The sequence below is a fragment of the Botryllus schlosseri genome, chromosome 10, assembly GCF_051294905.1.
Source record: "Botryllus schlosseri isolate E-star chromosome 10, Bs_hap1, whole genome shotgun sequence".
NCBI classification, from domain to species: domain Eukaryota; kingdom Metazoa; phylum Chordata; class Ascidiacea; order Stolidobranchia; family Styelidae; genus Botryllus; species Botryllus schlosseri.
In genome coordinates, this window is record NC_137245.1 from 27,804,644 (window position 1) to 27,832,034 (window position 27,391).

At 42.8% G+C, this 27,391-nt stretch overlaps 1 protein-coding gene across 1 annotated transcript; it reads left to right on the forward strand.

Moving 5' to 3' along the window:
• Positions 1 to 2,440: 2,440 nt before the first annotated feature.
• LOC145448752 (uncharacterized) lies at positions 2,441 to 26,464 on the forward strand. Its single transcript, XM_080327212.1, has 16 exons — positions 2,441 to 4,512; positions 4,575 to 4,661; positions 5,894 to 5,962; positions 6,146 to 14,359; positions 14,982 to 15,026; positions 15,213 to 15,275; positions 15,486 to 15,605; positions 19,168 to 19,296; positions 20,209 to 20,315; positions 20,378 to 20,530; positions 22,354 to 22,450; positions 22,517 to 22,715; positions 22,915 to 23,060; positions 23,840 to 24,018; positions 25,396 to 25,485; positions 26,187 to 26,464. Exons 1-16 carry the CDS (start codon positions 4,377 to 4,379, stop codon positions 26,220 to 26,222), a joined length of 9,870 nt encoding a protein of 3,289 aa, XP_080183338.1. The 5' UTR covers positions 2,441 to 4,376; the 3' UTR covers positions 26,223 to 26,464.
• Positions 26,465 to 27,391: the final 927 nt, after the last annotated feature.

A 27,391-nucleotide genomic window follows, 5' to 3' on the forward strand; every position in this document is an offset into this window, starting at 1 on the left:
CCATCATAAATAAGGTTTTTGTCAAATCCGAAATTTTGTGGTCGAATATATTCGCTTCAGAATTGAGCTTAAGTTGTTATAAAGAGTGTTTTTAGACAACTTAACAATTTCATGGGGTCGAATATAAAATTTGAGAAAATGCATACACTCTATACTACATATACTAATCGCTAGGGATCCTACGCAGATGTTGAGTAAATTATACAGTTGGGCGCAGGCACTTTCGTAAAATCAACGTTTAAGAAGTAAGTGGAATCACAACTACTCTACAGCGCCATCTCATTTACCATTTCACCCTCCAGGCTGTGTATGATTTTAGCATCAATGTCGTTGAACCCGTACCCGAAGGCGGTGTAGATTTAAGACGCTGAATAGTATAAGTTCGAGATTATAAGGTACAGTGCGAGCATGCTGTTCATAAAGTTTCCTATTGCTTGGGTGAAGCATCGGTTATAGTCAGCGACAGATACAACAGATTTTATATGAATCACATTAATGAAGCGTAAAATAACATCGGGAATTTCGCCCAGCATAGTATTCCAGATAGCGGTAAAAAGATATTCGATTTGATTCATTTCTTTTGCGTAATAGAGATTTTGCAACCGACGTTGTAGCCTAACGAAGTCCCACGTCAGTCCGAATTGAAGCTGCCCTAAATCTGAACTCTGATTACCATTAATGGGAAATCGATAAAGGCTTGAAACGAACAACGATTAACTTCCAATGGTAATCGCCAAGCAGTTCGCTTTCAAAATGATGGGATGCTAACACTAGGGTTACCATACGTTCTCTTTTTAAGAAGATTTGTCCACTTTTTTGACATTTTTGAAAGCGTCCTCGGAAGACGCCCAAATGTCCTATTTTTTGAAAATTTTGGTTAAATGTAGCCTATGTTAAAATTCAATTGTGATATAGGAAATCAGTACTCAAGTGACGGTCCGGCGGGTCTTTCGGGAGTTGAGCCAGAAAACCGACTTTTTTTTAGACAACCAAAGGAAAATTCAATGAAAGTGCATGTGTGTTTCTGGAGTTGAGTCGGATAAATGACCTTTTTTTAGTCAATCAACTACAAACTCGCAATAAATTTACCAATTTTTCCAGATTTTACTCCGGTATTGTAAGTCTGGAAGTTTTTTAAAAAGTGTCCTCTTTTCAGATTCCCAAAATATAGTAACCCTAGCTAACATAAATTCAAATAGTCTTCTAGAAGTACAGTAGCCTACTTCAATATAGTACCAATCAATATATTAATTTTGCCAAACAGAAACATATATTCAATTGAAAAATCAGGACGGGGTGATATAAAAATAACCAAGCCTCGATTCGCATGGAATATTTGCCAGAATCAACCTATCACGACTAGGGCTGGGCACAATGATTCGAGTACTCGAATCAGAATCGAGTATTAATTTTACTGATTCGAGTCGAGTAGTAAAAGACGATTTTTTTCGAGTACTGAAATTATACGCTTCTCGCCACTAAAAGTTAATTTATCAATGAGAATTATAGTTCCGCTACTAATTTTCACTGTTGAAGCTTTGAAATTTTGATTGGCGGTATCGTAGCATACGAAACAAATAGTACAAAGGTACGAAGGTTACTGGACGTAGCAAATTTCCGAAGTCATGATCATCCCATAACATTGTCACCAAGTGGAATGTAATTGGTATGGTCGAAAAAATACCAAAGTATCATTTATGAGATTGATAACAGGCATTATATCCTCTGTGCTGGCATAAACGGCACGGGTACATATTTGAACTTCGACGTATTCCATTATGTTATGACGTCACAATGAGTGATATTCGATTACTCGACTCGACTCGAAGCATATTACGTGATTCAGAATCGAATCACTCAGGTACTCGATTTTGCCCAGCCCTAATCACGACCACTAAGTCGGTAGCTTCAATTCAAACAGATAGTAAAGTTACCACATTATTGGAACTTGAAATTGCGACCAGAAACTGCTAAAGTGAGGAGAATTACTATATTATCACCAAGGAGAACTGAAAAAAGTCGGTTTACCCAGACTCGAAACTGAACATTCAACACGATGACTTGACGTGACTTGGTGGTGAATTGAAAATGACTCGCGTCAAAATTATAAAAGTGAGATTGACTTGCGACGACTTGATTACACTTACAACCCTATCATTGTGCCTAGCGACATGATGATTTTTGTCAATTTATGATCATTCTATAAGCGATTTTATAACTTGTTTGCACAGATTGAAATAAGACAATGCAATTGCGTACATAAACTGCACAAGTAGGCCTACACACCAGCTAGTGAAGACATCACGAGAACATCGCCATTGCCGTAGGATAAATAGATTATGAAGCATCAGCTGTGTGACAAGCGCATGGATATTTTACTACGTAAAAATGATAGTATGGCTCCGGTTTCTTTAACGTCACGTGAAACTGCTGACGAGATGATATCGAGAGTCAGGTTTAGCAACAAAAGAGAATAGTAAAAATCGAGCAATAAACAAGAAATCAGAAACAGACCAGAGCGTTTATGGGTTCTAATCTTCTCAAATCGCAACTGCGATAGATATATTTATAATAAAGTCATGTATTGACATGGTTGAAAGGTACAATGAATTAAATTATAACGAATCGCATAAAAGCAGGGGCGGCCAACCCGGAGCCCGCAAGCCAAATGTAGCCCGCGAGAAGGTTTTGTGTTGCCTGCGAGGCAATTATCGAAATTAATTATAACATCAGGTAAAATTGCAAGACCAACCAAAATTTGATCAGTCTGACCGCGAAATTTGATAACTAAAACATCAGTTCCGAAGCATTGGCGTCACCCGGGGCCAGCCACATTTATCGCAGATCTTCGTATATGACCATAAAGTAGACTATTTCGTAGCAGATATATTTGACCTGAAATTTTTCTTAGCAGTTCGCATGATTTATTGTCATTTAGCATTGAAGCCCCCTCCTGAAAATGATAAATACGCGTAATTCATAGAATTGGGTCTAACTATATTCGCAATTAGGAGATAACGTGCAACTTTGCTTGTGAGCTCGCAGAGAGATCGTCGGCGATGAAACATTTGCTCAAAATGACGAGGCATGTTCACCGAAACCTTCAATATTGCTTTGTCTAAATGCCGAATAATCCTGTCCTTGCCAAATGAGCCAGGGGGTATACAGAGGTGACCCCCAATATATGCAAGTAACATATTTATTGATCGAATTCATTCTTTACCTTTTGCACACAGAGTTTTCATTACATAATTATTATCAATTTTAAAGCGTAGTAATATGAGTCTTGTTTTCAACGTTACCTAATTCGGCTCGCTCCTATCGGACGACTAAAAAAATTGCATCAACATTCAAGTGGCTAGCGCAATGGTTCGTAAATCTCATGTGGCCTTTTGGCTGAAAAGGTTGGCCACCCCATGCACAAAAGTGTACTGGAGTCGTATTGACATTAATATGACCGAGACATTTTGTCATCGATTAGGCTACTAGTCGGTATGGCTACTCATGGACCTACTCATGCCTACCGCACGTTAAGAACAATCATAAAATTAAGGTATTATTGGGATCAGTGCTTTTGAATATGTTTCTACAATACGATAGTCATTAGTCACCATGCCATTTTCTGATGAGCCATGCAAGTCCCTCAAATATAATCAATAGCAGGCAGTATCTGTTTCATTTCAAAACACCACAAGATTGCGATTCAATGAAAAGATAGGGAGGTGTCGAAACAACAAGGAGTAGTCTGTGAAACCAGACACCCACTTTGTCCTAAGCCAGTGGTAAACGAGTTTTAGGCTATTACTTTTAAATAGTTTCGTGTAACACTTGCAACATTGTGATGTATGCTCGACGCACAACATTACGACACCGTGCAGAAAAATACATTTCCAACTTCGTAATCAATGTAAAATTTTACGTTTGTAACGTCTTGTATTTTGGGATTAATATATAAATCTCTAATATATTTGGTGGACCGGCAGGTAACTACCACGGGCGGCGGATCGGCGGTTCAGAACCACTGACCTGCAGCATTGTCGCAAAGTGCAATAAAATAGGCATGGTCTAAATATTATCACACTTTAAAAATATGACATATAACTGGCAGCTTATATTCTCTGTGGTCGCATAAACGGTACATATTTGAGGACTCGATACTCGACTTGAAGCCTAATACAGGATTCAAAATATAATCGTCAGGTAGTCGATTTTTCAAGCCCTAGTCCTACACGAAATCATATGGCCCTGCCCCCTATAAAACGTATGTATGTTGGTGATAAGATCAAGAATTGTATTACTCCTTGGAATATATTTCACTCAACGATCACACATTGGTGATATACAGCCGGTTCGTATTGACACGGTGAAATCGATTAATGTTCTTGCAGCACGTGGTCAGTCTTAGGATGATTAACTATAAGATTGGCGTATCAGTCTTCCTGTTGGTAGTGCTAATCTGCATAGCGGACACCCAGGACACTACTATATCAGACGCATCGGTCACCGATTATGGTATTATATGCGTACGAACAATTGGCTCATATAGTCAATAACCAAATTCTTTCCAATTTCAGAAGTATCAGCCGTAACAAGGGGCGGTAACACGTTATCTCTGGATCAAACCACGGCACAGTATGACAAATTAACTACAAATATTCAAGGTGTGTTACCCTGTTTTCCTATACGGATTTGCACAGGATCGTAACCAAGTCACAAGTCAATCTGACTTTTATAGTTTTGAGTCGAGTCATTTTCAACTCACCACCGAGTAAAGTCCGAATCAAGGAGCAAGAGTCGAGTCTGAGTCATACTGTCAAGACTCGAGTTCGAACAAAAACCCTTTGGTTCGCTGTTCATTTTCGAATTTAGGTCATGTTCAACCCACTTTTTTGAAGCATTCGGGTGATATCGAAAGGCTTGCATTTGTAATAGTCATTTTTCCACGTTTGACACGTACGTTTATTCAAACATATAAAGAACGGTTTTGGGCCTATTTTTCAAGTAGAATGTCCCGGGTCATTCTCAAGTGGAGTCGAGTCATTTTCAACTTTTATAAAATGACTCGAGTCATCAACACTATTGATTTGAAGTCATCGCTAGGAGGCGGGTTACCATGGAGACGTGGGTTCGAATCCACTTCTGCTACCACTTGTTACGATCTAATACGACGGTATTCCAAGACAGTATATCATACGGCCGAAACCTAAGACGGGTGATCATGATCCAGAGCGTAGTTAAAACAGAAAACCGTAGACAACAGAACTCAAGGGTATATATCCGAAGCTGGACACACAAGGAAATAATGATTGGTGACAACTACTAATCCTAGACAAACAAGAGACAAACGATACTAACGTAATATGCACGAACATAACAGTAAGCTTTCTTCGCAAAAGTGAGATTTCCTCTACATTATCGTCCACTTACACACACACTACAGGCGTACGCTGATGAAGGAGCAGCTGTAATGTCAACTTGATGAAATCATATCCTCTCTACAATCTCGATTCTTAATTTTAGAAAATGACTTGACTTGAGTCAATTTTTGTATTGACTCGACTTGTGCTAGCCCAGAAACTGCTTACACCCAAACGGAGTTGTAAAAATGAGTTGAACATGACTTAAACACGAGACCTAACAGTGATTAACAGACTATACGAATCAGACTCGTCCCCTTGCAGTCTGATTTGGACTTGACTCGAGCCAGGACTATAAAAGTATGATCGACTTGTGACTTGGTCACAACCATTCACTGATATTGAGTGAGTGGTATCCCCTGATTGAGAATGACATGCAAAAATCGGGTTGTGTCACGCATATCCTGACTGTCGTTGAGGAATCATTTCAGTATAACCAAGTTTCTATTACCAAAAAGATTTATTCTTTGTGACAGATATTCTGGCGTCAACAGATGAAGCGAGAAATACTTCAACGTACGATGAAAACACTACAAAGAGAGAAGGTAACGTATTTGAAAACGTTTTCCGGCGTTCGGTAGGAATATCTTTGGATCGCGCTATATGATTTCTTCTTTCTGGTCTCGGTGGCTTTTGCATGGGGTGGCATCGCTGCATGGGTACATATCGACCAAAATGTTTGTTTCCTTCTGTTACATATCAGTACTAACAAAATCATCTCATTTTAGATTCAACGGTAACAATTGCTGTGATGGACGACCGAACGGCCACTCATTCAATTGATGTAACAGCGCCAATCGATTACACGACGGAGACTGGCCAAGGGGTTACTGATTCGATTGATGTAACACGGAAAATCGATTCAACGACTGATACTGACCAAGAGGTCACTCCCTCAACTGATGTAAGAAGACCAGTCGATTCTACGAGTGCGATTGACCAAACCACCACTGTCTCGATTGACATAGCAAGATCAGTCGATTCTACGACCGAGACTGATCAAGCCACGACTGAGTCGATTGACATAGCAAGACCAGTCGATTCTACGACCGAGATTGATCAAGCCACCACTGATTCGATTGACATAGCAAGACCGATCGATTCTACGACCGAGACTGATCAAGCCACGACTGAGTCGATTGACATAGCAAGACCAGTCGATTCTACGACCGAGATTGATCAAGTCACCACTGATTCGATTGACATAGCAAGTTCAGTCGATTCTACGACCGAGATTGACCAAGTCACCACTGATTCGATTGACATAGCAACACCAGTCGATTCTACGACCGAGACTGATCAAGCCACCACTGATTCGATTGACATAGCAAGTTCAGTCGATTCTACGACCGAGATTGACCAAGTCACCACTGATTCGATTGACATAGCAAGACCAGTCGATTCTACGACCGAGATTGATCAAGCCACCGCTGATTCGATTGACATAGCAAGTTCAGTCGATTCTGCGACCGAGATTGACCAAGTCACCACTGAGTCGATTGACATAGTAAAACCAATCGATTCTACAACCAAGACTGACCAAGGCACCACTGAGTCGATTGACATAGCAAGGCCAGGGGATTCTACTACTGAGACTGACCAAGCCACGACTGACTCGATTGACATAGCAAGACCAGTCGAGTCTACGGCTGAGACTGACCAAGGCATCACTGAGTCGATTGACATAGCAAGACCAGTCGATTCTACGACCGAGATTGATCAAGCCACCACTGATTCGATTGACATAGCAAAACCAGTCGATTCTACGACCGAGATTGATCAAGCCACCACTGATTCGATTGACATAGCAAGTTCAGTCGATTCTACGACCGAGATTGACCAAGTCACCACTGAGTCGATTGACATAGTAAAACCAATCGATTCTACAACCAAGACTGACCAAGACACCACTGAGTCGATTGACATAGCAAGGCCAGGGGATTCTACGACTGAGACTGACCAAGCCACGACTGACTCGATTGACATAGCAAGACCAATCTATTCTACGACCGAGACTGACCTAAGCACTACTGAGTCGATTGACATAGCAAGTTCAGTCGATTCTACGACCGAGATTGACCAAGTCACCACTGAGTCGATTGACATAGTAAAACCAATCGATTCTACAACCAAGACTGACCAAGACACCACTGAGTCGATTGACATAGCAAAACCAGTCGATTCTACGACTGAGACTGACCTAGGCACCACCGACTCGATTGACATCGAATCGCGAATCGAGTCTACGGCTGAGACTGACCAAGGCACCACTGAGTCGATTGACATAGCAAGGCCAGGGGATTCTACGACCGAGACTGACCTAGGCACCACTGAGTCGATTGACATAGCAAGGCCAGGGGATTCTACGATCGAGATTGACCTAGGCACCACTGAGTCGATTGACATAGCAAGGCCAGGGGATTCTACGACTGAGACTGACCAAGCCACGACTGACTCGATTGACATAGCAAGACCAGTCGAGTCTACGACCGAGACTGACCTAGGCACCACTGAGTCGATTGACATAGCAAGAACAGGGGATTCTACGATCGAGATTGACCTAGGCACCACTGAGTCGATTGACATAGCAAGGCCAGGGGATTCTACGATCGAGATTGACCTAGGCACCACTGAGTCGATTGACCTGGCAAGGCCAGGCGATTCTACGACTGAGACTGACCAAGCCACGACTGACTCGATTGACATAGCAGGACCAGTCGATTCTACGATCGAGATTGACCTAGGCACGACTGACGCGATAGACATAGCAAGACCAGTCGAGTCTACGGCTGAGACTGACCAACGCACCACTGAGTCGATTGACCTGGCAAGGCCAGGCGATTCTACGACTGAGACTGACCAAGCCACGACTGACTCGATTGACATAGCAGGACCAGTCGATTCTACGATCGAGATTGACCTAGGCACGACTGACGCGATAGACATAGCAAAACCAGTCGATTCTACGACTGAGACTGACCTAGGCACCACTGACTCGATTGACATCGAATCGCGAATCGAGTCTACGGCTGAGACTGACCAAGGCACCACTGAGTCGATTGACATAGCAAGGCCAGGGGATTCTACGACTGAGACTGACCAAGCCACGACTGACTCGATTGACATAGCAAGACCAGTCGATTCTACGACCGAGACTGACCTAGGCATCACTGAGTCGATTGACATAGCAAGGCCAGGGGATTCTACGATCGAGATTGACCTAGGCACGACTGACGCGATTGAGATAGCAAAACCAGTCGATTCTACGACTGAGACTGACCTAGGCACCACCGACTCGATTGACATCGAATCGCGAATCGAGTCTACGGCTGAGACTGACCAAGGCACCACTGAGTCGATTGACATATCAAGGCCAGGGGATTCTACGACTGAGACTGACCAAGCCACGACGGACTCGATTGACATAGTAAGACAAGTCGAGTCTACGGCTGAGACTGACCAAGACACCACTGAGTCGATTGACCTGGCAAGGCCAGGCGATTCTACGACTGAGACTGACCAAGCCACGACTGACTCGATTGACATAGCAGGACCAATTGATTCTACGATCGAGATTGACCTTGGCACGACTGACGCGATAGACATAGCAAAACAAGTCGATTCTACGACTGAGACTGACCTAGGCACCACTGACTCGATTGACATCGAATCGCGAATCGAGTCTACGGCTGAGACTGACCAAGGCACCACTGAGTCGATTGACATATCAAGGCCAGGGGATTCTACGACTGAGACTGACCAAGCCACGACGGACTCGATTGACATAGCAAGACCAGTCGAGTCTACGGCTGAGACTGACCAAGACACCACTGACTCGATTGACATCGAATCGCGAATCGAGTCTACGGCTGAGACTGACCAAGGCACCACTGAGTCGATTGACATATCAAGGCCAGGGGATTCTACGACTGAGACTGACCAAGCCACGACTGACTCGATTGACATAGCAGGACCAATTGATTCTACGATCGAGATTGACCTTGGCACGACTGACGCGATAGACATAGCAAAACAAGTCGATTCTACGACTGAGACTGACCTAGGCACCACTGACTCGATTGACATCGAATCGCGAATCGAGTCTACGGCTGAGACTGACCAAGGCACCACTGAGTCGATTGACATATCAAGGCCAGGGGATTCTACGACTGAGACTGACCAAGCCACGACTGACTCGATTGACATAGCAGGACCAATTGATTCTACGATCGAGATTGACCTTGGCACGACTGACGCGATAGACATAGCAAAACAAGTCGATTCTACGACTGAGACTGACCTAGGCACCACTGACTCGATTGACATCGAATCGCGAATCGAGTCTACGGCTGAGACTGACCAAGGCCCCACTGAGTCGATTGACATAGCAAGGCCAGGGGATTCTACGACTGAGACTGACCAAGCCACGACTGACTCGATTGACATAGCAAGACCAGTCGATTCTACGACCGAGACTGACCTAGGCACCACTGAGTCGATTGACATAGCAAGGCCAGGGGATTCTACGATCGAGATTGACCTAGGCACGACTGACGCGATTGACATAGCAAAACCAATCGATTCTACGACTGAGACTGACCTAGGCACCACCGACTCGATTGACATCGAATCGCGAATCGAGTCTACGGCTGAGACTGACCAAGGCACCACTGAGTCGATTGACATAGCAAGGCCAGGGGATTCTACGACTGAGACTGACCAAGCCACGACTGACTCGATTGACATAGCAAGACCAGGCGATTCTACGACTGAGACTGACCTAGGCACCAATGAATCGATTGACATAGCAAGGTCGGTCGATTTTACGACTAAGACTGAAATAGGCACCACCGACTCGGTTGCCATAGAATCGCGAATCGATTCCACTGCTGAGACTGACCAAGCCACGACTGACTCTATTGACATAGAATCGCGAATCGATTCTACAACCGAAACTGACCTACGCACGACTGACGCGATTGACATAGCAAAGCCAGTCGATTCTACGACTGAGACTGACCAAGGCACCACCGACTCGATTGTCATAACAAGACCAGCCGATTCCACGACCGAGACTTACCACGGCACCACGGACTCGATTGACATAGCAAGACCAGTTGATTCCACGACCAAGACTGACAAAGGCACCACCGATTCGATTGCCATAGAATCGCGAATCGATTCTACGACTGAGACTGACCAGCATACAACTGATTCGATTGATGTGACAGCGCCAACTGTTGTAGAGCAAGGAGTCACTGATTCGAGTGATGTGACAGCGTCAATCGATTCTACGAGAGCGGCTGATCAAGGGGTCACAAATGCGAATGAAGTGATTACGTCTATCGATTCTACGACAGTCATAGACCAAGGAGTGACTGACTCTGTTGATGCTATATCGACAATCGAGTCTACAGCTGATTCAACTGATATATCAGCACCAGTTGATTCAACCACCCTGGTAGACCAAGGGGTGAGTGATTCAAATGATGTGACAGCGTCAATCGATTCCACGACTGTTGCAGACCAAGGGATCACAGATCCGACTGATGGAACAGTGCCAATCCATTCTACGACTGACACTGACCTAGATGTTACCGACTCAACTGATGTAACTGCACCAATCGATTCTACGAGTGTTATAGACGATGGGGTCACAGATTCGACTGATGGAACAGTGCCAATCGATTCTACGACTGACACTGACCTAGGTGTTACCGACTCGACTGATGTAACAGTATCCATCGATTCTACGACTGACACTGACCTAGGTGTTACCGACTCAACTGATGTAACTGCACCAACCGATTATACGACTGTTATAGACGATGGGGTCACAGATTCGACTGATGGAACAGCATCAATAGATTCCACGACTGACACTGACCTAGGTGTTACCGACTCGACTGATGTAACTGCACCAATCGATTCTACCACTGCTATAGACGATGGGGTCACAGATTCGACTGATGGAACAGTATCAATAGATGCCACGACTGAAACTGACCTGGGAGTCACCGACTCAACTGATGTAACGGCACCAATCGATTCTACGGCTGTTATAGACGATGGGGTCACGGATTCGACTGATGGAACAGTATCAATAGATTCCACGACTGAAACTGACCTAGGTGTCACGGACTTAACTGATGTTACTGCACCAATCGATTCTACGACGGAAACTGACCTAGGTGTCACAGACTCAACTGATGCAACTGCAACAATCGATTCTACGGCTTTTATAGACGATGGGGTCACGGATTCGACAGATGGAACAGTATCAATAGCTTCGACGACTGAAACTGACCTGGGTGTCACCGACTCGACTGGTGTTACTGCGATAATCGATTCTATGACTGTTATAGACGATGGGGTCACAGATTCGGCTGATGGAACAGTATCAATAGATGCCACGACTGAAACTGACATAGGTGTCACCGACTCAACTGATGTAACGGTACCAATCGATTCTACGGCTGTTATAGACGATGGGGTCACGGATTCGACAGATGGGACGGTATCAATAGATTCGACGGCTGAAACTGACCTGGGTGTCACCGACTCGACTGGTGTTACTGCGACAATCGATTCTACGACTGTTATAGACGATGGGGTCACAGATTCGACAGATGGAACAGTATCAATAGATTCGACGACTGAAACTGACCTGGGTGTCACCGACTCGACTGGTGTTACTGCGACAATCGATTCTACGACTGTTATAGACGATGGGGTCACAGATTCGGCTGGTGGAACAGTATCAATAGATGCCACGACTGAAACTGACATAGGTGTCACCGACTCAACTGATGTAACGGCACCAATCGATTCTACGGCTGTTATAGACGATGGGGTCACGGATTCGACCGATGGAACAGTATCAATAGATGCCACGACTGAAACCGACCTAGGTGTCACGGACTCAACTGATGTAACTGCGCCAATCAATTCTACGGCTGTTATAGACGAAGGGGTCACAGATTCGACTGATGGAACGGTGGCAATCGATTCTACAACTGTTGTAGACCAAGGGGTCACTGATGAAACTGATGTAATCGGTTATACGACTGCGTCAGACCAAGATGCCACTGAAGTTGGAAGTGAAGTTGGAACTACAGAATCGAATGATTTGGCAACGACTAACGATCCCAACACTGTTACAGACTCAGCGGTCACTGATTCCATTGATGCTACTGTGACAATCGATTCTGCTACTAGGACTGGCAAAGGGGTAACTGACTCGATTGACAGAGCAAGGAGAGTCGATTCTACGACTGAGACTGATCAAGTGGTCACTGATGTTATTGATGTAACAGCGCCAATCGATTCTACGACTGTTATTAACCAAGGGATCACTGATTCGGTCGATGTAACATCTCCAATCGTTTCCTCCACTGTGATAGACCCAGGGGTCACAGACTCGGTTGATGTAACAGCGCCAATCGATTCTACGACTGATACTAACCAAGTGATCTCGGACTCGGTTGATATAACGGTGCCAATCGATTCTACGACTGTAATAGACCAAGGGATCACTGATTCAGTGGATGTAGCATCTCCAATCGCTTCAACCACAGTGATAGACGCAGAAGTCACTGACTCGGTTGATGTAACGGTGCCAATCGATTCTACGACTGAGACTGACCAAGGAGTCACAGGCCCGGTTGATGTAACGGTGCCAATCGGTTCTACGACTGTAATAGACCCAGTGGTAACTGATTCGATTGATATAATAACGCCAATCGATTCAACAACTGATATAGACCGGGGGATCACTGATTTGGTTGATGTAACGGCGCCAATCGATTCTACGACTGAGACTGACCAACGGATCACGAACTCGGTTGATGTAACCGTGCCAATCGATTCTGCGACTGTAATAGACCCAGAGGTCACTGATTCGATTGGTATAATAGCGCCAATCGATTCAACAACTGTTATAGACCAGGAGATCACTGATTCGGTTGATGTAACAGCGCTAATCGATTCTACGGCTGAGACTGACCAACGGATCACGGACTCAGTCGAGGTAATGGTGCCAATCGATTCCACGACCAAGGCAGATAAGGGAGTCATAGCACCAACTGCTTTTACTACTGTGATTGACCCAGGGGTCACTGACTCGATTGATGTAACCACTACGATTTCAATCGCCGAACAAGAAGACAACAGAACGTCGTGGATCCCAGATGATGACGAAATCACCGAAGCTCCCCGTAGTACACTACCACTGGTAACCAGCGTAGATGGCAATACGAGAAGTACGACAAAACCTTCAATTACAAACCCAGGCCCAACCATTGACACAGGAGATACCACTGCGTTGTCTGATGCAGCAACTCTAGATTCAAAGGTTGAAGAAGACGAAAACAGCACAGCTGGGATCCCAGATGAAGATTTCACAGAAGCCCCTCATACCACACTACCACATGGCAATGCTGGCGGTACGACAGGAATGCCTTCAATTACAAAACCAGATCCTACCGTCGATACCACTACGTTGTCTGAGGCAACAACTCTCAAGTCAATGGTTGAAGAAGATGGGAACAGGACAGCTTGGATCCCGGATGATGAAGATACCACAGAAGCCCCCCATACTACACGATCACTCGTAACCAGTGATAGGGGGAATGATAGTAGTACGACAGCAGTGCCTTTAATTACAAAACCGGGCCAGACCATTGATACCGAAGATACCAGTACCACATTGTCCGATACAACTCTGGATTCGCTGGATGAACAAGGTGAGAACAGAACAGCTGGAACGCCAGATGATGGCGATATCACAGAAGCACCCCGTACTAGACTACCACTGGTATCCAGTGTAAATGGGAATGTCAGTCTCACGTCAGTAGTAACCACAACTAATCAACAAGTGTCCCCCACATCCGTATCGACCTCAGATGATGCTCGGCCGTCTAACACCACTACATCAGAAAAAGGTGAGTCGATTCATGTTTGGCCCAGGGCGATCGCGGAATTTCGCTTTCACGCAGTGTCCAAGTTTGAACTGCTTCTGTAAGAGTGACATTCTACAAAACGATTCCCCGTATTCAGAATACGAGGAGACGCCGAGGTCCTGCATCACTCAAAATCCAGCATATGTTTATACTGTATAATCGAATATGGATGATACGGCTCCATGATGACATTGATAATCTAATCAATGAAATCATAAATATGGCCGTTAACACTGGTAAAAACACAACTCAAAACTGATTCCTAGTTCAAGAATGCATTATTATTAGGCGTGCGACCGTTGCTCTATATTACTGTAAAATCGTCAAAAGGATGGATATCATCCTCCAGGTTCAACTGAATCGAGAATCTCGCAGATTTGACAGTTATCTTACAACGCAGACATGCACAATTAATACATCAACCTCTTCAAGCCAATGAAGTATTAATAAAGCATCCTATTTTCAGCACACTACTGTCCACTACGCTTTTTTTCGATTTCGCCACGCCATCATAAATAACACGACTGACTGTAACTAAATGTTGTAATACAGTACCGCAAATAGTAGCCGGGTTCTGTGGTTTAACATTGTGATGTTCTTTCAGACAAAGGAATACCCACTATCAAGACACCATTTAATGCGTCCACAGGTAGATTGTGATTACCTCATAAAGCTGATTGCATGCTTGGTGACGCCTACTATTATTTAGTCTACTGTTGTGTAGCCTTTCGTAATGCTGCAACTACTCCACGTCTCTACCTTTTGCTTCTTCGTCGAATCACAGTGCAATTTGAATAGAAACGAATAGATTGATCGTGTATTGTGTTTTGCAAAGATGCAGGTTCTGATGCAACTACGATTGGGTCGGATTTCGGCAAGAGTACAACTGTCAAGACAGGTAATGGATTAACGGGTGTTTGTAAACCAAGAGATAACTTGAACGGCAAATCTAGTTAGCATGTCACATCAGATATGTTCTATCCATAATTGCCTGAGCGAGTGATTATGGTTACCGCCATTATGATTGCTTTATGCGAATCCATTACTGATCAAAGTCAGCATGCAATGCAATCTTAAATATCTTCTGAATAAACAACTCTTGAACTAGAATCGAGCACCGAAGTCGAAGAACTTGCTACCAACAGGTCAACACCGACACAATCAGAAACTACCACAACAACCACTGAATCCACAACTACGGCGGAGCTGCCACCGGCTGACATTAAAGGTATAGCAAGTAGTAACCGTTCTGTCGTTATTTTATCTAACTGTGAAAAGAGGAAGGCCTTACTATGCTCATGGTTTACCAGAATCAAGACACTTGCAGATTTGACTGTTATATCGCAAAGAACACCGGCACAATTTTAGGCACTTCTTCGATAGACTTGAGTAGTCTGAGCTAGGAAGACATCGAACAATGACAATGACAACATGAACAATATGATCACCAATAAATGTTTCTCATGACCACGTGAAAATTTATAAACGTCAAAATAAACTGCTTTTTCCGCATTGGGATTAGGGTTGGGGTGGGGATATTAGAGTTGCGGACAGGGGGGATATTTGGGTTAGGGTCAAAGTTGGGCTTAGGGTATCCCAAGATTAGGGTTGGAGGAGGTGGGATATTAGGGTTGAAGAATATTTGCTTTAGAGGCGGGGGGATATTAGGGTTGGGGGAATATTAGGGTTAGAGGTGGTTTAGGGTATCCCAAGATTAGGCTTGGAAGAGGGGAGATATTAGCATTGGAGGTGGGGGATGTTAGGGCTGGGGTTAGGGTATCCCAATATTAGGGTTGGTGAGAGGGACACGATATCCAACCCTAATGTCCCCTCCGAAATCTTCGGATACCCTCACACCAACTTTGACCCTAGCCCTAATACCCCCTAATCTTGGGATACCCTAACCCACCTCCAAACATAATATACCCTTCCTCCAACCCTAATCGTCGGATACCCTCACCCCAACTTTGACCCTAACCCTAATATTCCCCCAACGTTTATAAATTTTGACGTGTTCATGAGAAACATTGATTGTTGGTCATGGTGAACATTGTTCGATTTCTTCCTACTGTCGAAGAAGCGCCGAAAATTGACCTGTTGTAAATGACCAATGACCGTAGTAGCATAGTGTCCTATATGGTGTCGACACAAGCAAATCTCACGGCTCAGTGAAATTGATTCACGTCACAATTTCCATTTGGCTACAGGCAATTTGACCGTCATTTTTGACCGACTTGCCGAGGATTAAATTTGGTGAAACGGGTATCAATCGAAAGCTGACTCTGCACTGATTACGAAAATATAAGTTTTATTCCGCTCGCGTCCCTGGAACCCCCACAATCAGCCTGGAATTTTTCGTTGTTATGGAGATTGGCATTGAGACGTAACAATGCTGTCTGGCGAAACGAGAGAGTAACGAGAGAGCAACTCTCTCGTTTCGCCAGACAGCATTGTTGCGTCCCAATGCCAATCTCTTGTTTCGCCAGACAGCATTGTTGCGTCTGAATGGCAATCTCCATAACAATGAAAAATTCGAGGCTGGTTGTGGGGGTTTCAGGGCCGCGAGAGGAATGAAATTTATATTTTCGTAATCAGTGCAGAGTCAGCTTTCGATTGATACCAGTTTTACCAAATTTAATGCTCGGCAAGCCGGTCAAAAATGACCGTCAAATTGCCTGTATACAAATTGAAATTGTGACGTGATACAATTTCACTGAGGCGTGAGATTTGCTTGAGTCGACACCATATAGGACACTATGGTAGTAGTCTAAAGCAGTGGTTCTCAACCTTTTTCACCTCGCGGACCGGTAAAATTTCAGAAATCGTCTGGCGGACCGGTCAACTTTCAAAATTGAGATGAAGCTAAAATGTAAAGTATGCAGCCGTTTTTTTTGCAATTATATGGTACAAGAGAGTGATATTTATATGGTTTTGATCGTCATAAATTATCTTCATGATGGTATCAATGTGATTTTATGGTAGTCAGCAGTCTGCTGAGTCGAGGTAAAATTGCCTTGTCCAGATAAACGTGCTACCGCCGAGAGTCGTTTACAGTCTTTCGCGCCGAAGGCCGTGGGTTAAACAGACCACGTCAACTCGAATAATATTCTTGTCTTTGACAATATCGAGAGCAGAAGCGTTTCGGAGTCGAACCAAGCACCTTGTAGTGTTACCTACGAACACAATGCGTGCCGCAAGAAAACACCTTACAGCAACTATACCGGCCATCCGCCAATCCGTGCCGAAAAAGCACTGCGTCAGCCCACCCTCAAAAACGTTGATCTTGGGCCCCACAGGGCGATAAGCCAAACTTCCGGGGGCTTCGCCCCCAGACCCTACAGTTGGGCGGATGTTTTCACCTGAGAGTTTATGTAGCTTAATCGCGCCAATAGCAAAAATTTTCGATCAGATCACTTTATTAATATTTTCATCATTTCAAATGAATCGGTTTTCTCGCTGCCGAATTTTCGGCACACCTTTCGGAGTCCCATGTTAGCCTGAACTTTATTATGTGTTGGTAGGCCTACGTCGTGACGCGGTAATGGCTGACGCCGAAATGCCTATTTCTATAAATCATGCGTATTTCTCGGAGAAAAGCACCTAATAAGTAGGACACTTAGTGATACTAAATCGCGCAAAGCGCGAAAAGAATTTGAAAAATGTTGGAAAAAGATTCATAAAAAAGACGCTATGATTTTTGCTAATTTGCAAAATAATTTTGTGCTCTTCACAAGCTCTCCAATTGGGCGGTTTGGGGTGCTCCAGTGAAGGTCCTGCGCAAAATGAATGAACCGAAAACGAATGATCGCGCAAACTGCGCAGTTTAGCGATGAGTCAGCTCGTGGCTGTTTTGTACTTGTCACTCGCATGTCGTGAAATGACACGTCTTGAACTTTAAGTCAAATCGAAGATGTTTCCAGCCATAATGTTACCTCGCGAAGTTCTGAATCAGTTTAAAATTTGATGTTTTGTATTTTATCAATGAACAAGCCTTCAACATTACATCTGGAATTTAAGGCATAAAATTGTAATATACCTGGCGGACCGGCGGGAATGTCGTCGCGGACCGGCACCGGTCCGCGGACCGGCGGTTGAGAACCACTGGTCTAAAGTCTACCAACACCATGAATACCACAAACAATAACAAATATTGTACGGATGACTGATCTGGTCCACAGGAGATTCCGGAGTCGTTATGCTTCGGGATCAAGTCGGTTACAGTCAGACTTGGACAACTAATAATTCTAGTTGCCTAAATAGACTAATTAAAGCGAAATGTCAGTAATTTATTGTAATCTAATTCGTGAAATGATTCCGTGTTCTCAATATACTTGTAATCTAATTTTTGACTTTCCAAAAATGCGACAGGACATTGAGCTGTATCGAGTAAAACAAGTCAAGCTTTCTGCACAGACATTTGCCATTCTCATGCTTATAAAAGTGAACATGAAAACTGATTTTATGAAGTGAACTGAACTTGATTGAATTTCCAAGTTTTCCAAGTTGAGTAATTCTAAGTCTAATCTAATTTGAAGAAAACTGTCTGGCTATAATTCAAATTCTAGCCCAACTTGCAATAAACCGTGTAGCTATCGTTCTAGTTCTAATCTTACCTGGAAAAGCTAAACATTTTCTAGCTATCCAACTCTGGTCACAAAATCGGACGAAAGAGTTCGTTGCCTTCCTAGACTTGTGTTTGCTACAATGCGTTACAGACGACGCATAACTTACACAAAGACCATAATTTACGCAAAGCAGTACAACAATAACAGTGGTTTATTGCATTGCAGTCAACGAATGTGGGAACTTGAATTTCTGCTCCAACAAACCGAACTCTTACTGTCGGTTCACTGAAACTGACGGGTCGTTATGTCCCTGCAGTCCGGGCTTTGTTGAACGGGATAGCATTTGCGTTGTTGGTGAGTAATATTGAATCAAATAAGTTCGAAGGAGAGTTCTTCGATTTGCCTGTAGCGGTGGTTCTTGAGCGAGGTTCCCTGTGTCAGTCACCGGAGGTCAAGACACACCCTCAACTCATAGAGACGATTCATGATGACACGCCCGTCTTCGACATCGAAACCCCGAACTTCTGAAACGTCGATCCTGTCTCATATGTTTATTTGTCCATTTGAAATCAAGCAATTGGTAAAACGTTGTTCTGTTTGGACCGATATAAAAGAGAACAGCAGAAGACACGCAAATTTGTGTTGACATTCATTATAATGTTTTCGTTTTGTGTGAAAATATACTTTAATGTTTTTGTTCTTTCAAAACTATGTTGATACACACAGTTATTCATGTGCAATTGTGCATTTAAGGTTTCATTCAAAACAAAAATAAATTTATAACAAACATGTTTAAAACAAGGCCCTTGTTTAAAACATGTTTTTTATTGTTTTGTTTTGTTTTTCAAGTCATGCCGTCAGGGATATTCAATGGTGACGTCATAGTGGATTTGACATTGACAATTGAAAATATAGGGTAAATATAGCTCCTTTGACGAAATATCTGTACTATTGCTGTTGAGCTGACTATTTTGAGGGTTCCAACCATCCCATATCGATATACATCGGCTATATCCATATTAGATGTGTAATGTATAGTTAAATGTGTATTGTATTGTGTATTATGTATTAGATGTGTATGCCTACTGTGTAGTTTGGTAGAGTTTATTTTGTGACGCGACGAAAATTAGGGGTTCTCCAAATGCCTGTAGATTACCATAAGGATTCACCAGTGCCAAAACCACCAGTCGGCAAATAAGTAACCTACGTAGGCTATCGATCTATCTATCTATCATTTACCCCCCCCCCCCCCCCTTTATTTCGCAGTAAACAGCATCGGCTCCTCCATGCGTGTCGTCGAGACGTACTCGCCTCAATTAGATAATCCGGATTCGACAGAGCACAAAGAAATGGAGAAAGAATCTAAATCCTTCGTAAGCTTTTGTGAAACCCTGTTCTAGCAATGCCAAATCATTATGCATCTACTTTGCAACAGTTGACAGGGATCTTCTCTGGAATGGATGGATTTTTGGCCATCGACGTAACCGGATTCCACAGGGGAAGCGTGGTAGTTGATTACGTGATTCACGTGGACCCGTCGTCCAATGACAGTCCGAATAAACTCAAGGATCACGCGTCTGGCGCTCTGGTTAGTTAGCAAAGATGAGCATGGATTAGGATTATAATTTGGGAAAACCGGATGCGGGGAATTTTGGCGGATAAGGATTGTATTGTATTTTGGCACTCACTAAGCGTTTTATTTATTATTACAGAATTATAGCCATAAGATGTAGACTTTCTAAGCGGAATTCTCAGTTTGATTCGGATTCGGATTCGGATTGGGATTGGATTAGGACATATAAATTTCAAATGCCGTCATTTCTGTTAGTTAGATAGAATGCGCCATCATGCAGGGTTATAGATTCGAATCATTTTCTTACATTTGGAAAATGACTGGACTTGAACTCGAGACTCGCCAAGTCGTATGACTTGAGACTTGAGAGAAGTCGGGTCGTAAACGGACTATCATCTGTTAAAAATGAACCTGTGAAGTAGTAGTAGAGGCGATCAACGTACTCATTGCTGATACACAAGTAGAAGTGACGACGTAAATTCATACTCAAGTACAAGTAGAAGTAGCGATTTGAGATTAAAGGGGCACTGCACTTTAAAAATGATGTGATCTCAAATTGAAGTGCAAAATGAAAAAAATTTCTGGCTGCAGCCATTTTCTTCAGAATGCCACCGTAATGGAGCTGCAATTTATTGAAATTTCCACAAGTGTTTCACGCTCTAGCAGTTACGCACAGATCGAATGTTATATAGTTGTCAGCCGATGTCATGAAGAAAATATGTCGTACACGCCAAGGTGATTTAGATACCGCGTGCAACGGAAGATGTCCAGTCTGAATATTTTATGTCAATATCGGGCCTAGTGTATTCTATTTCTTTATACATAAAGAATAGGACATGATCTATTTCTGTCCTAAAAAAGTAGAATACACTATAGGCCCGATTTTGACATAAATCTCCTGACTGGACATCTTCCGTTGAGCGCGGTATCTAAACCACCTTGGCCTGTACGACATATTTCCTTCAGAACATCGGCTGACAGTGACAACTATTTAAAGTTTGATCTCTGCGTGACTGCTGGAGCGTGAAATCCCGGTGGAAATTTCAATAAATTGCAGCTCCATTACGGTGACGTTCTGAAGATAATGGCTGCGGCCAATTTTTTTTTCGTTTTGCTCTTCAATTTGAGACCACATCATTTTTAGAGTGCAGTGCCTCTTTAAGTAAAAATTGAGTATTCCAGGTTTTGCCTAAAAACCCGAAAACTGTGAAGTGGAAGTAGTCTAAAATCATAACTACCCGAGGAAGTAGTGCAAGTAGGCAAATCTTCTTACATATTTCGATTAAGTAGAAGTACTTCTTTCCTGATTTTATTGTTATAGGAGTTTAAAATTAGTGCTCGACATATGAAGATATTTTGCACCGGATCCATGATAAGAGCATTATAAATCTTCACTGATTCGTTTCATGTAAAAAATAGGGTGATCATGACTTGAAGCTAAGACTGAATAGCACTAAACAGTATGACTCGGACTTGGCCTTATTTAACTCGGGCTTGACAAGGGGGTGAATAGAAAATGACTCGACTTGACTCAAGTCAAAACTATAAAAGAATTGACTTGTGACTCGGAACCTTAATGTGACTTGGTTTCAAACCTGTCACAGTGCAACCCTGGTTATTCGTTTATTCAAGATGACAAACATGCTTAGAGTGAGGAAATTAGGTATATAATGAATCGTAAGAGGAGTTTCTCAGAAGCGAGTTGAGCCTGACTTTAACTCGGACTTGACTCGGTAGTGAATTGAAAATGACTCGACTTGACTCAAGTCAAAACCATAGAAGAATGGACTTGTGACTCGGAACCTTGTGACTTGGTTACAACCCTGTGTTAATTACAGGACGATGCTTGTACCGGGGAAGACGAAAAAGCGACTTGCGAAGCTGGTGATGTAACTCTTCCAATAGACAAGAACGCTTTTCTAAGCGGAGTTGGGGGTTCGTTGTTTACAGCGCGACATGAAATATCTAAACTACATAATAGTCAAGTGTTATTTTCAACAGGAAGCAACGAAGCCATCTGTTCCTTGCCTAACAACGTCGGATTCTGCGACAAAACTTCAACGGTCTGCAACTCGACTACGGGGAGAGTGAGGTGTCAATGCGTGTCTGGGTACACTCCATTCTATAGGAACATTTGCGCAAGTAAGAAATCGCGTATTGTCTGTGACAGAGGTGGACAAAGTAGTAGTCGTTGGTACAAGTAAGCATCTTAGGTCTAGTTTTACTTAGAAAACTGAAGACTGTCATTCTAAAATCATAACCACCTCTAGTCTGTGAGTACTGGAAACTGATGAAATCGATTTGCCATTTGAGCCTCTAAAGTCACCTGTCTTCTAAACTGACAAGGCTAATGTAATATAATAAAAAGCAGCAGATCGTCGAAGTCGGGATATGAACTGAATCTGTTCCTTTACAGAAATCGTTTGCAAAAATGACGATGATTGCAACGCACCTTTCGGTAAATGCCTGGCGAGCGCAATAGGTCAAGCGCAGGTCGGGGCGTGTACCTGTATGACTGGATTTTCCGGACAGCACTGCAGCAATCGTAAGTTTTCAGATGATATACCATACACTCGTGGATTGCAAACTTCTACAAACTACTGGATTTTCGAAATGCGCAACTAGAGCTAGAACTAGAACTACTCACTTTGCAACACCCGCCACCAGAACTAGAACTACTCACTTTACAAAATCCACAGCTAGAACTGTAGCTTCTCACTTTTAAAAATCTGCGACTACAACTAAAAGTAGGGCTACTCTCTTTTCAATTTCCGCAACATCAGAACTAGCCTACTCACTTTTTTCAAAATCCACAACTAGAACTAAAACTACTCGCTTGTCAAAATCCGAAACTGACTTTGCAAAATTCGGAACTAAAACTAGAACTAGTTCTGCTGAATTTTCAAAATCCGCAACTGGAACTAGAACTATACTCACGTTTGAAAATCCTCGACGAAAATTAAAATTACTCGCTTTTCAAAATTCGCGACTAGAACTAGGAAATGCTAACTTCTCCAAAATCAACAACTAGAGCTATAACTACTCGCTGTTTTCAAATTCGCAACTATAGAACTAGAAATACTCATTTTTCAAAATGCACAAATAGAACGAGAACTACTCACTTTTTAACATTCGTAACTAGAACCAGCACTACTAATTTTTTAAATACGCAACTAAAACTAGAACTGCTCACTTTTCAACATTCGCAGCTACAACTAGAACTACCAAAATACAGCAGTTAAGTTACCGCCAACGAACTAGATAGGTGCTAGTAAGTAGGCCTACAGGTCTCGCGTAGTCATTACTATTTCCGTTCTGTTTCAGCTTGGCTGTTCGTCTTCATCATCTTAATATGTTTCCTGGTGTTGGTCATCATGATCGTGGTCGTGGTGATATTGGTTCGACGGCGCAACAGGTCAAAAGCGGCCGATTTCTGGTCGACTGAGATCGAACATGGCAGAGGCGTAGAAAGCAGAAAGCCAAGAGGTCGAGGTGTCGACAATGTGAGTATGTAGGAATGGGATTGATCTCCTTCAGAAAAAGTACATAATTTTTAAAATTTGACTTGCTGAAGTGGTTACTAGTTTAGGTCAGGGGTTCCCAAACTTATTATGGCCGCGACACAAAATTTCGATTTGAAAATGTTCCGCGACCCCACCTCTCAATTTGGGTCCTCGTTACTAAAGAATTGGTCAGCATCTTCGCCCAAACTTACTCATACCCATGTGGGAAAGCTGGCGACTTGATGTGCGCAGTACAGCAATTATGACATTTTGAACTAGCCTACCTCCGTCCGTAGATTAAGAAACTCAATCAAGACTATATCAACGTATTGGTCTTTTTGGAACGATTTCTATCTATATCTAATCAAAGCAGTCAAGTATTGCCACGTGAAATACAGATCCCGATCTTTAAGTAATTCAACCGCACCGAGTGCATGTGTATGTATTCTGTTAACACATAGCACTACCGGTCACTTGTAATTTTCCCGGAAGGAAAAATAGCCACCCTATTGGTTTCTATGCTCGCGACACTTTAATATCCATACTAATGGCCAGATACCAACCTTAAGTTATAGTCGGTTGCGTTTTAAATGACACTTTGGCTGATCTGATACCTTGTTTACCGGGTTTCCATTCCTAGGTCGTGGTTTCTTTTATTTTGAAAATATACTAAAATATTCAGAAATGAGCCGCCGATAGCATCCGGTTAATTCGCATTCTTATAACAGTCATTGGTATTTCATTTTCGTCTCCACGACCTCCGAGAACAGGAAAACCATCTCACTGGGGTCGTGACCCCTAGCTTGGAAACCCCTAGTTTAGACTACTTCTATGTGCGCAATTTTTAGGAAAAATGCCTTGCTCTTTACAATTCAGATTTTTAAAGGTAGAAATTAGTTTTGTGGATAATTTGCGATACTTTTTAAAGAGTGAAATTGTCATAAAAATCGCGTGAAATAGCCCCTGAATGACGTTGACTGAATTGATAAATCTACTATTAGAAACTACTTGCTTTATCCCTTATTTGACCTTTCATTTTCTACTTCAACTTGAAGTAGTTTTGACGAGTATTATAAATCGCTACTTTTTGTGTTGAGTAGGAATTTACGGCATTACTCAACTTCTACTTGAGTAGCGACGCTCAGTAATTTGCCACTATACTACTACGCTCGGGTTGCGAATCGCTCGCAGCCACGAGGAAGTGACGTGGTAGTTAGCAGCCGGAAATACAACAAGACTTCCGTTAGCTGGTTCCAGAAATGAATCGATTTGTAACAACGACATCGTATAGATCAGATTTGTTCTGTGGGTCATCGCCTTGACCGGCAGCCGGCTTATGGTCACACGATTTTCCTTGACGCATATGTACTTCTTCAGATGAATTTTTATGACGAACCGCATTTGAAGGCAGTATCACCGAAATCAGATCCTTCAAGTCACCATTCTTCACGTAGTTCAAGGCGGAGGGTGAGAAATAATATTTGCAATTCACTTCGTACCCGCTGGAAGAAGAGAAACAATTCAATAATTTGGAACTCGTTTGCCCTTTCAATAGTTCTATTCGTTCAATGATAGTGGTTCCATTCCGTAATTTAAATTAGGGTTACCATACGTTCGAGCGGGTAATTCGGGAGTCGATTGAAAGTGATGAAGTTTTTTTTTAGTCAACTCCACAAATTTTCCAGCAAAAATAGCAAAATCCGCTGTTTTGAGTCTTGATCAACTAACTTTCCTGATTTTGTACGAGTGTCCTCCTTTCCCGATTCCAAAATATGGTATTGGTGACGGTTAAATGCCTCTGGGCGGCAGATACTGCGCTTCGCCTGATTGTAACTTCTAGACCAGGAAGTAGTCTTTAAATCAGACACCTACCTTTGGCTAGAATAGTGATTGTTAATCGGAGTTCACACGAACTCCAAAGGTTCGCAGAGCCAGTCTCAGCGGTTCTGTGGAGTTCAAGACTGTCGTACAGCAAAGGTTACATTGATTTGCAGTGAATATTCATTATGAAGTCAAAGTTTTGCTCAGTCCGAATTTCCATTCTCTCGATCGAATCAAGTTTTTCCTGATCAGAGGATCATTGCTATATATGATATGGACAACGATAGTTGAAAATTTTTCTCGCCGTTTAGTCTTCAAATCCGTAGTCCATAATTCTTTACATACAGGGAAGAGACGGCAGCAGTTCAGAGGCCGATCTGTGAGAGCACCGCGGATGAATACCTCTACCAGGAACTGTACGAAGAAGCTATGCAATAATATTCTCGAAGACGGTTTCTGGCATTGATTCGCTACCATCATTTCTCTAATGTTCCAGAAGCGAGAGTACACGAGTTTATTTTTTACACTGATATAGGCCTACGTTTTATGTCTGACTCAAACGCATTCAATTCATTAAAGTTCCAAGCGATTCAGTCCAAGACCCGAACATCGCCACTATCCCAAGCATGGTAATGTTCGATTTTGAGTAGAACATCCTCTGTGGAGATTTAGTATATCATGGCGCAAGTTCCGACACTGTACAGTAGCAAATTGTAGAACATATCGCCACATAGCGAATGCATTGCATGTCACCAGTATTTGACGTCTGTTACGTATGACGATGCTGGTCTGACAAAATGAGTGTCTCGAAATATTTGAAAGTATAACCCGGCCGATACCAATAAATTCGGCGATAACCCCGATATATTCAAAATATATGGGATGTAGCTTATGGCGCATTTCCAAAACTTTATGGCTTTCATTTGAACAGCTTCACGGCTGTTGTTGGGCTTCGATATGACGTAAACCAGAAATGCTGCGTCTGAACACCTGCAAGCTATATGAAATAGATCAATATTCCTGGTCTGTCAGTCGCAGAATATAATGCTCTGACTCCCCATTACCATGCTCCGGCGTCACGAATAGTGCCGATATTCTTTCACCTATAATGGTTGATACCGATTTTTCTTTTAAAGTGTGATAACGACTCGATATTATCGGCGAACCGATAATCGGTCGGCTCTATTTGAAGGTGCCAACGAATACTTCGCTCGCAAAACCAAGTAGATGTTTTCTTTATTTTGTAATGTTTTCTCTATCATGTTCGTGCCTCGGTTATTGTTTGCGCGCAGCTGATGTGTTCCCATACGCGTTGATGGTTGTGAATATCAATGACAAAGGAATTAGTTGTATTTGCTCGATAGGAAGCTTACGGTTGTAAAGAGTTGCATTCGGTAGTGCAGAAAGCAGCAGACATGGCAACTAGATAATCAGGCAATATTCTTGCTGTCTATAATTAGGGCGAAATAGCGGTGATTTAAGTTTCTAAGCTGTTGTTTTAATTCTCATCCAGTTTCTGGTGTACCTGAAAATGCTACAGGAGAAATGTATC

Bases quoted from the DNA above. Each gene is read 5' to 3' on its own strand.
- LOC145448752 (XM_080327212.1), top strand. From the start codon at position 4,377: ATGTTCTTGCAGCACGTGGTCAGTCTTAGGATGATTAACTATAAGATT. The intron at 15,276-15,485 runs GTAATGGATTAA...CTCTTGAACTAG, and splicing joins GAGTACAACTGTCAAGACAG to AATCGAGCACCGAAGTCGAA. The intron at 20,316-20,377 runs GTAAGCTTTTGT...ACTTTGCAACAG, and splicing joins AGAAAGAATCTAAATCCTTC to TTGACAGGGATCTTCTCTGG.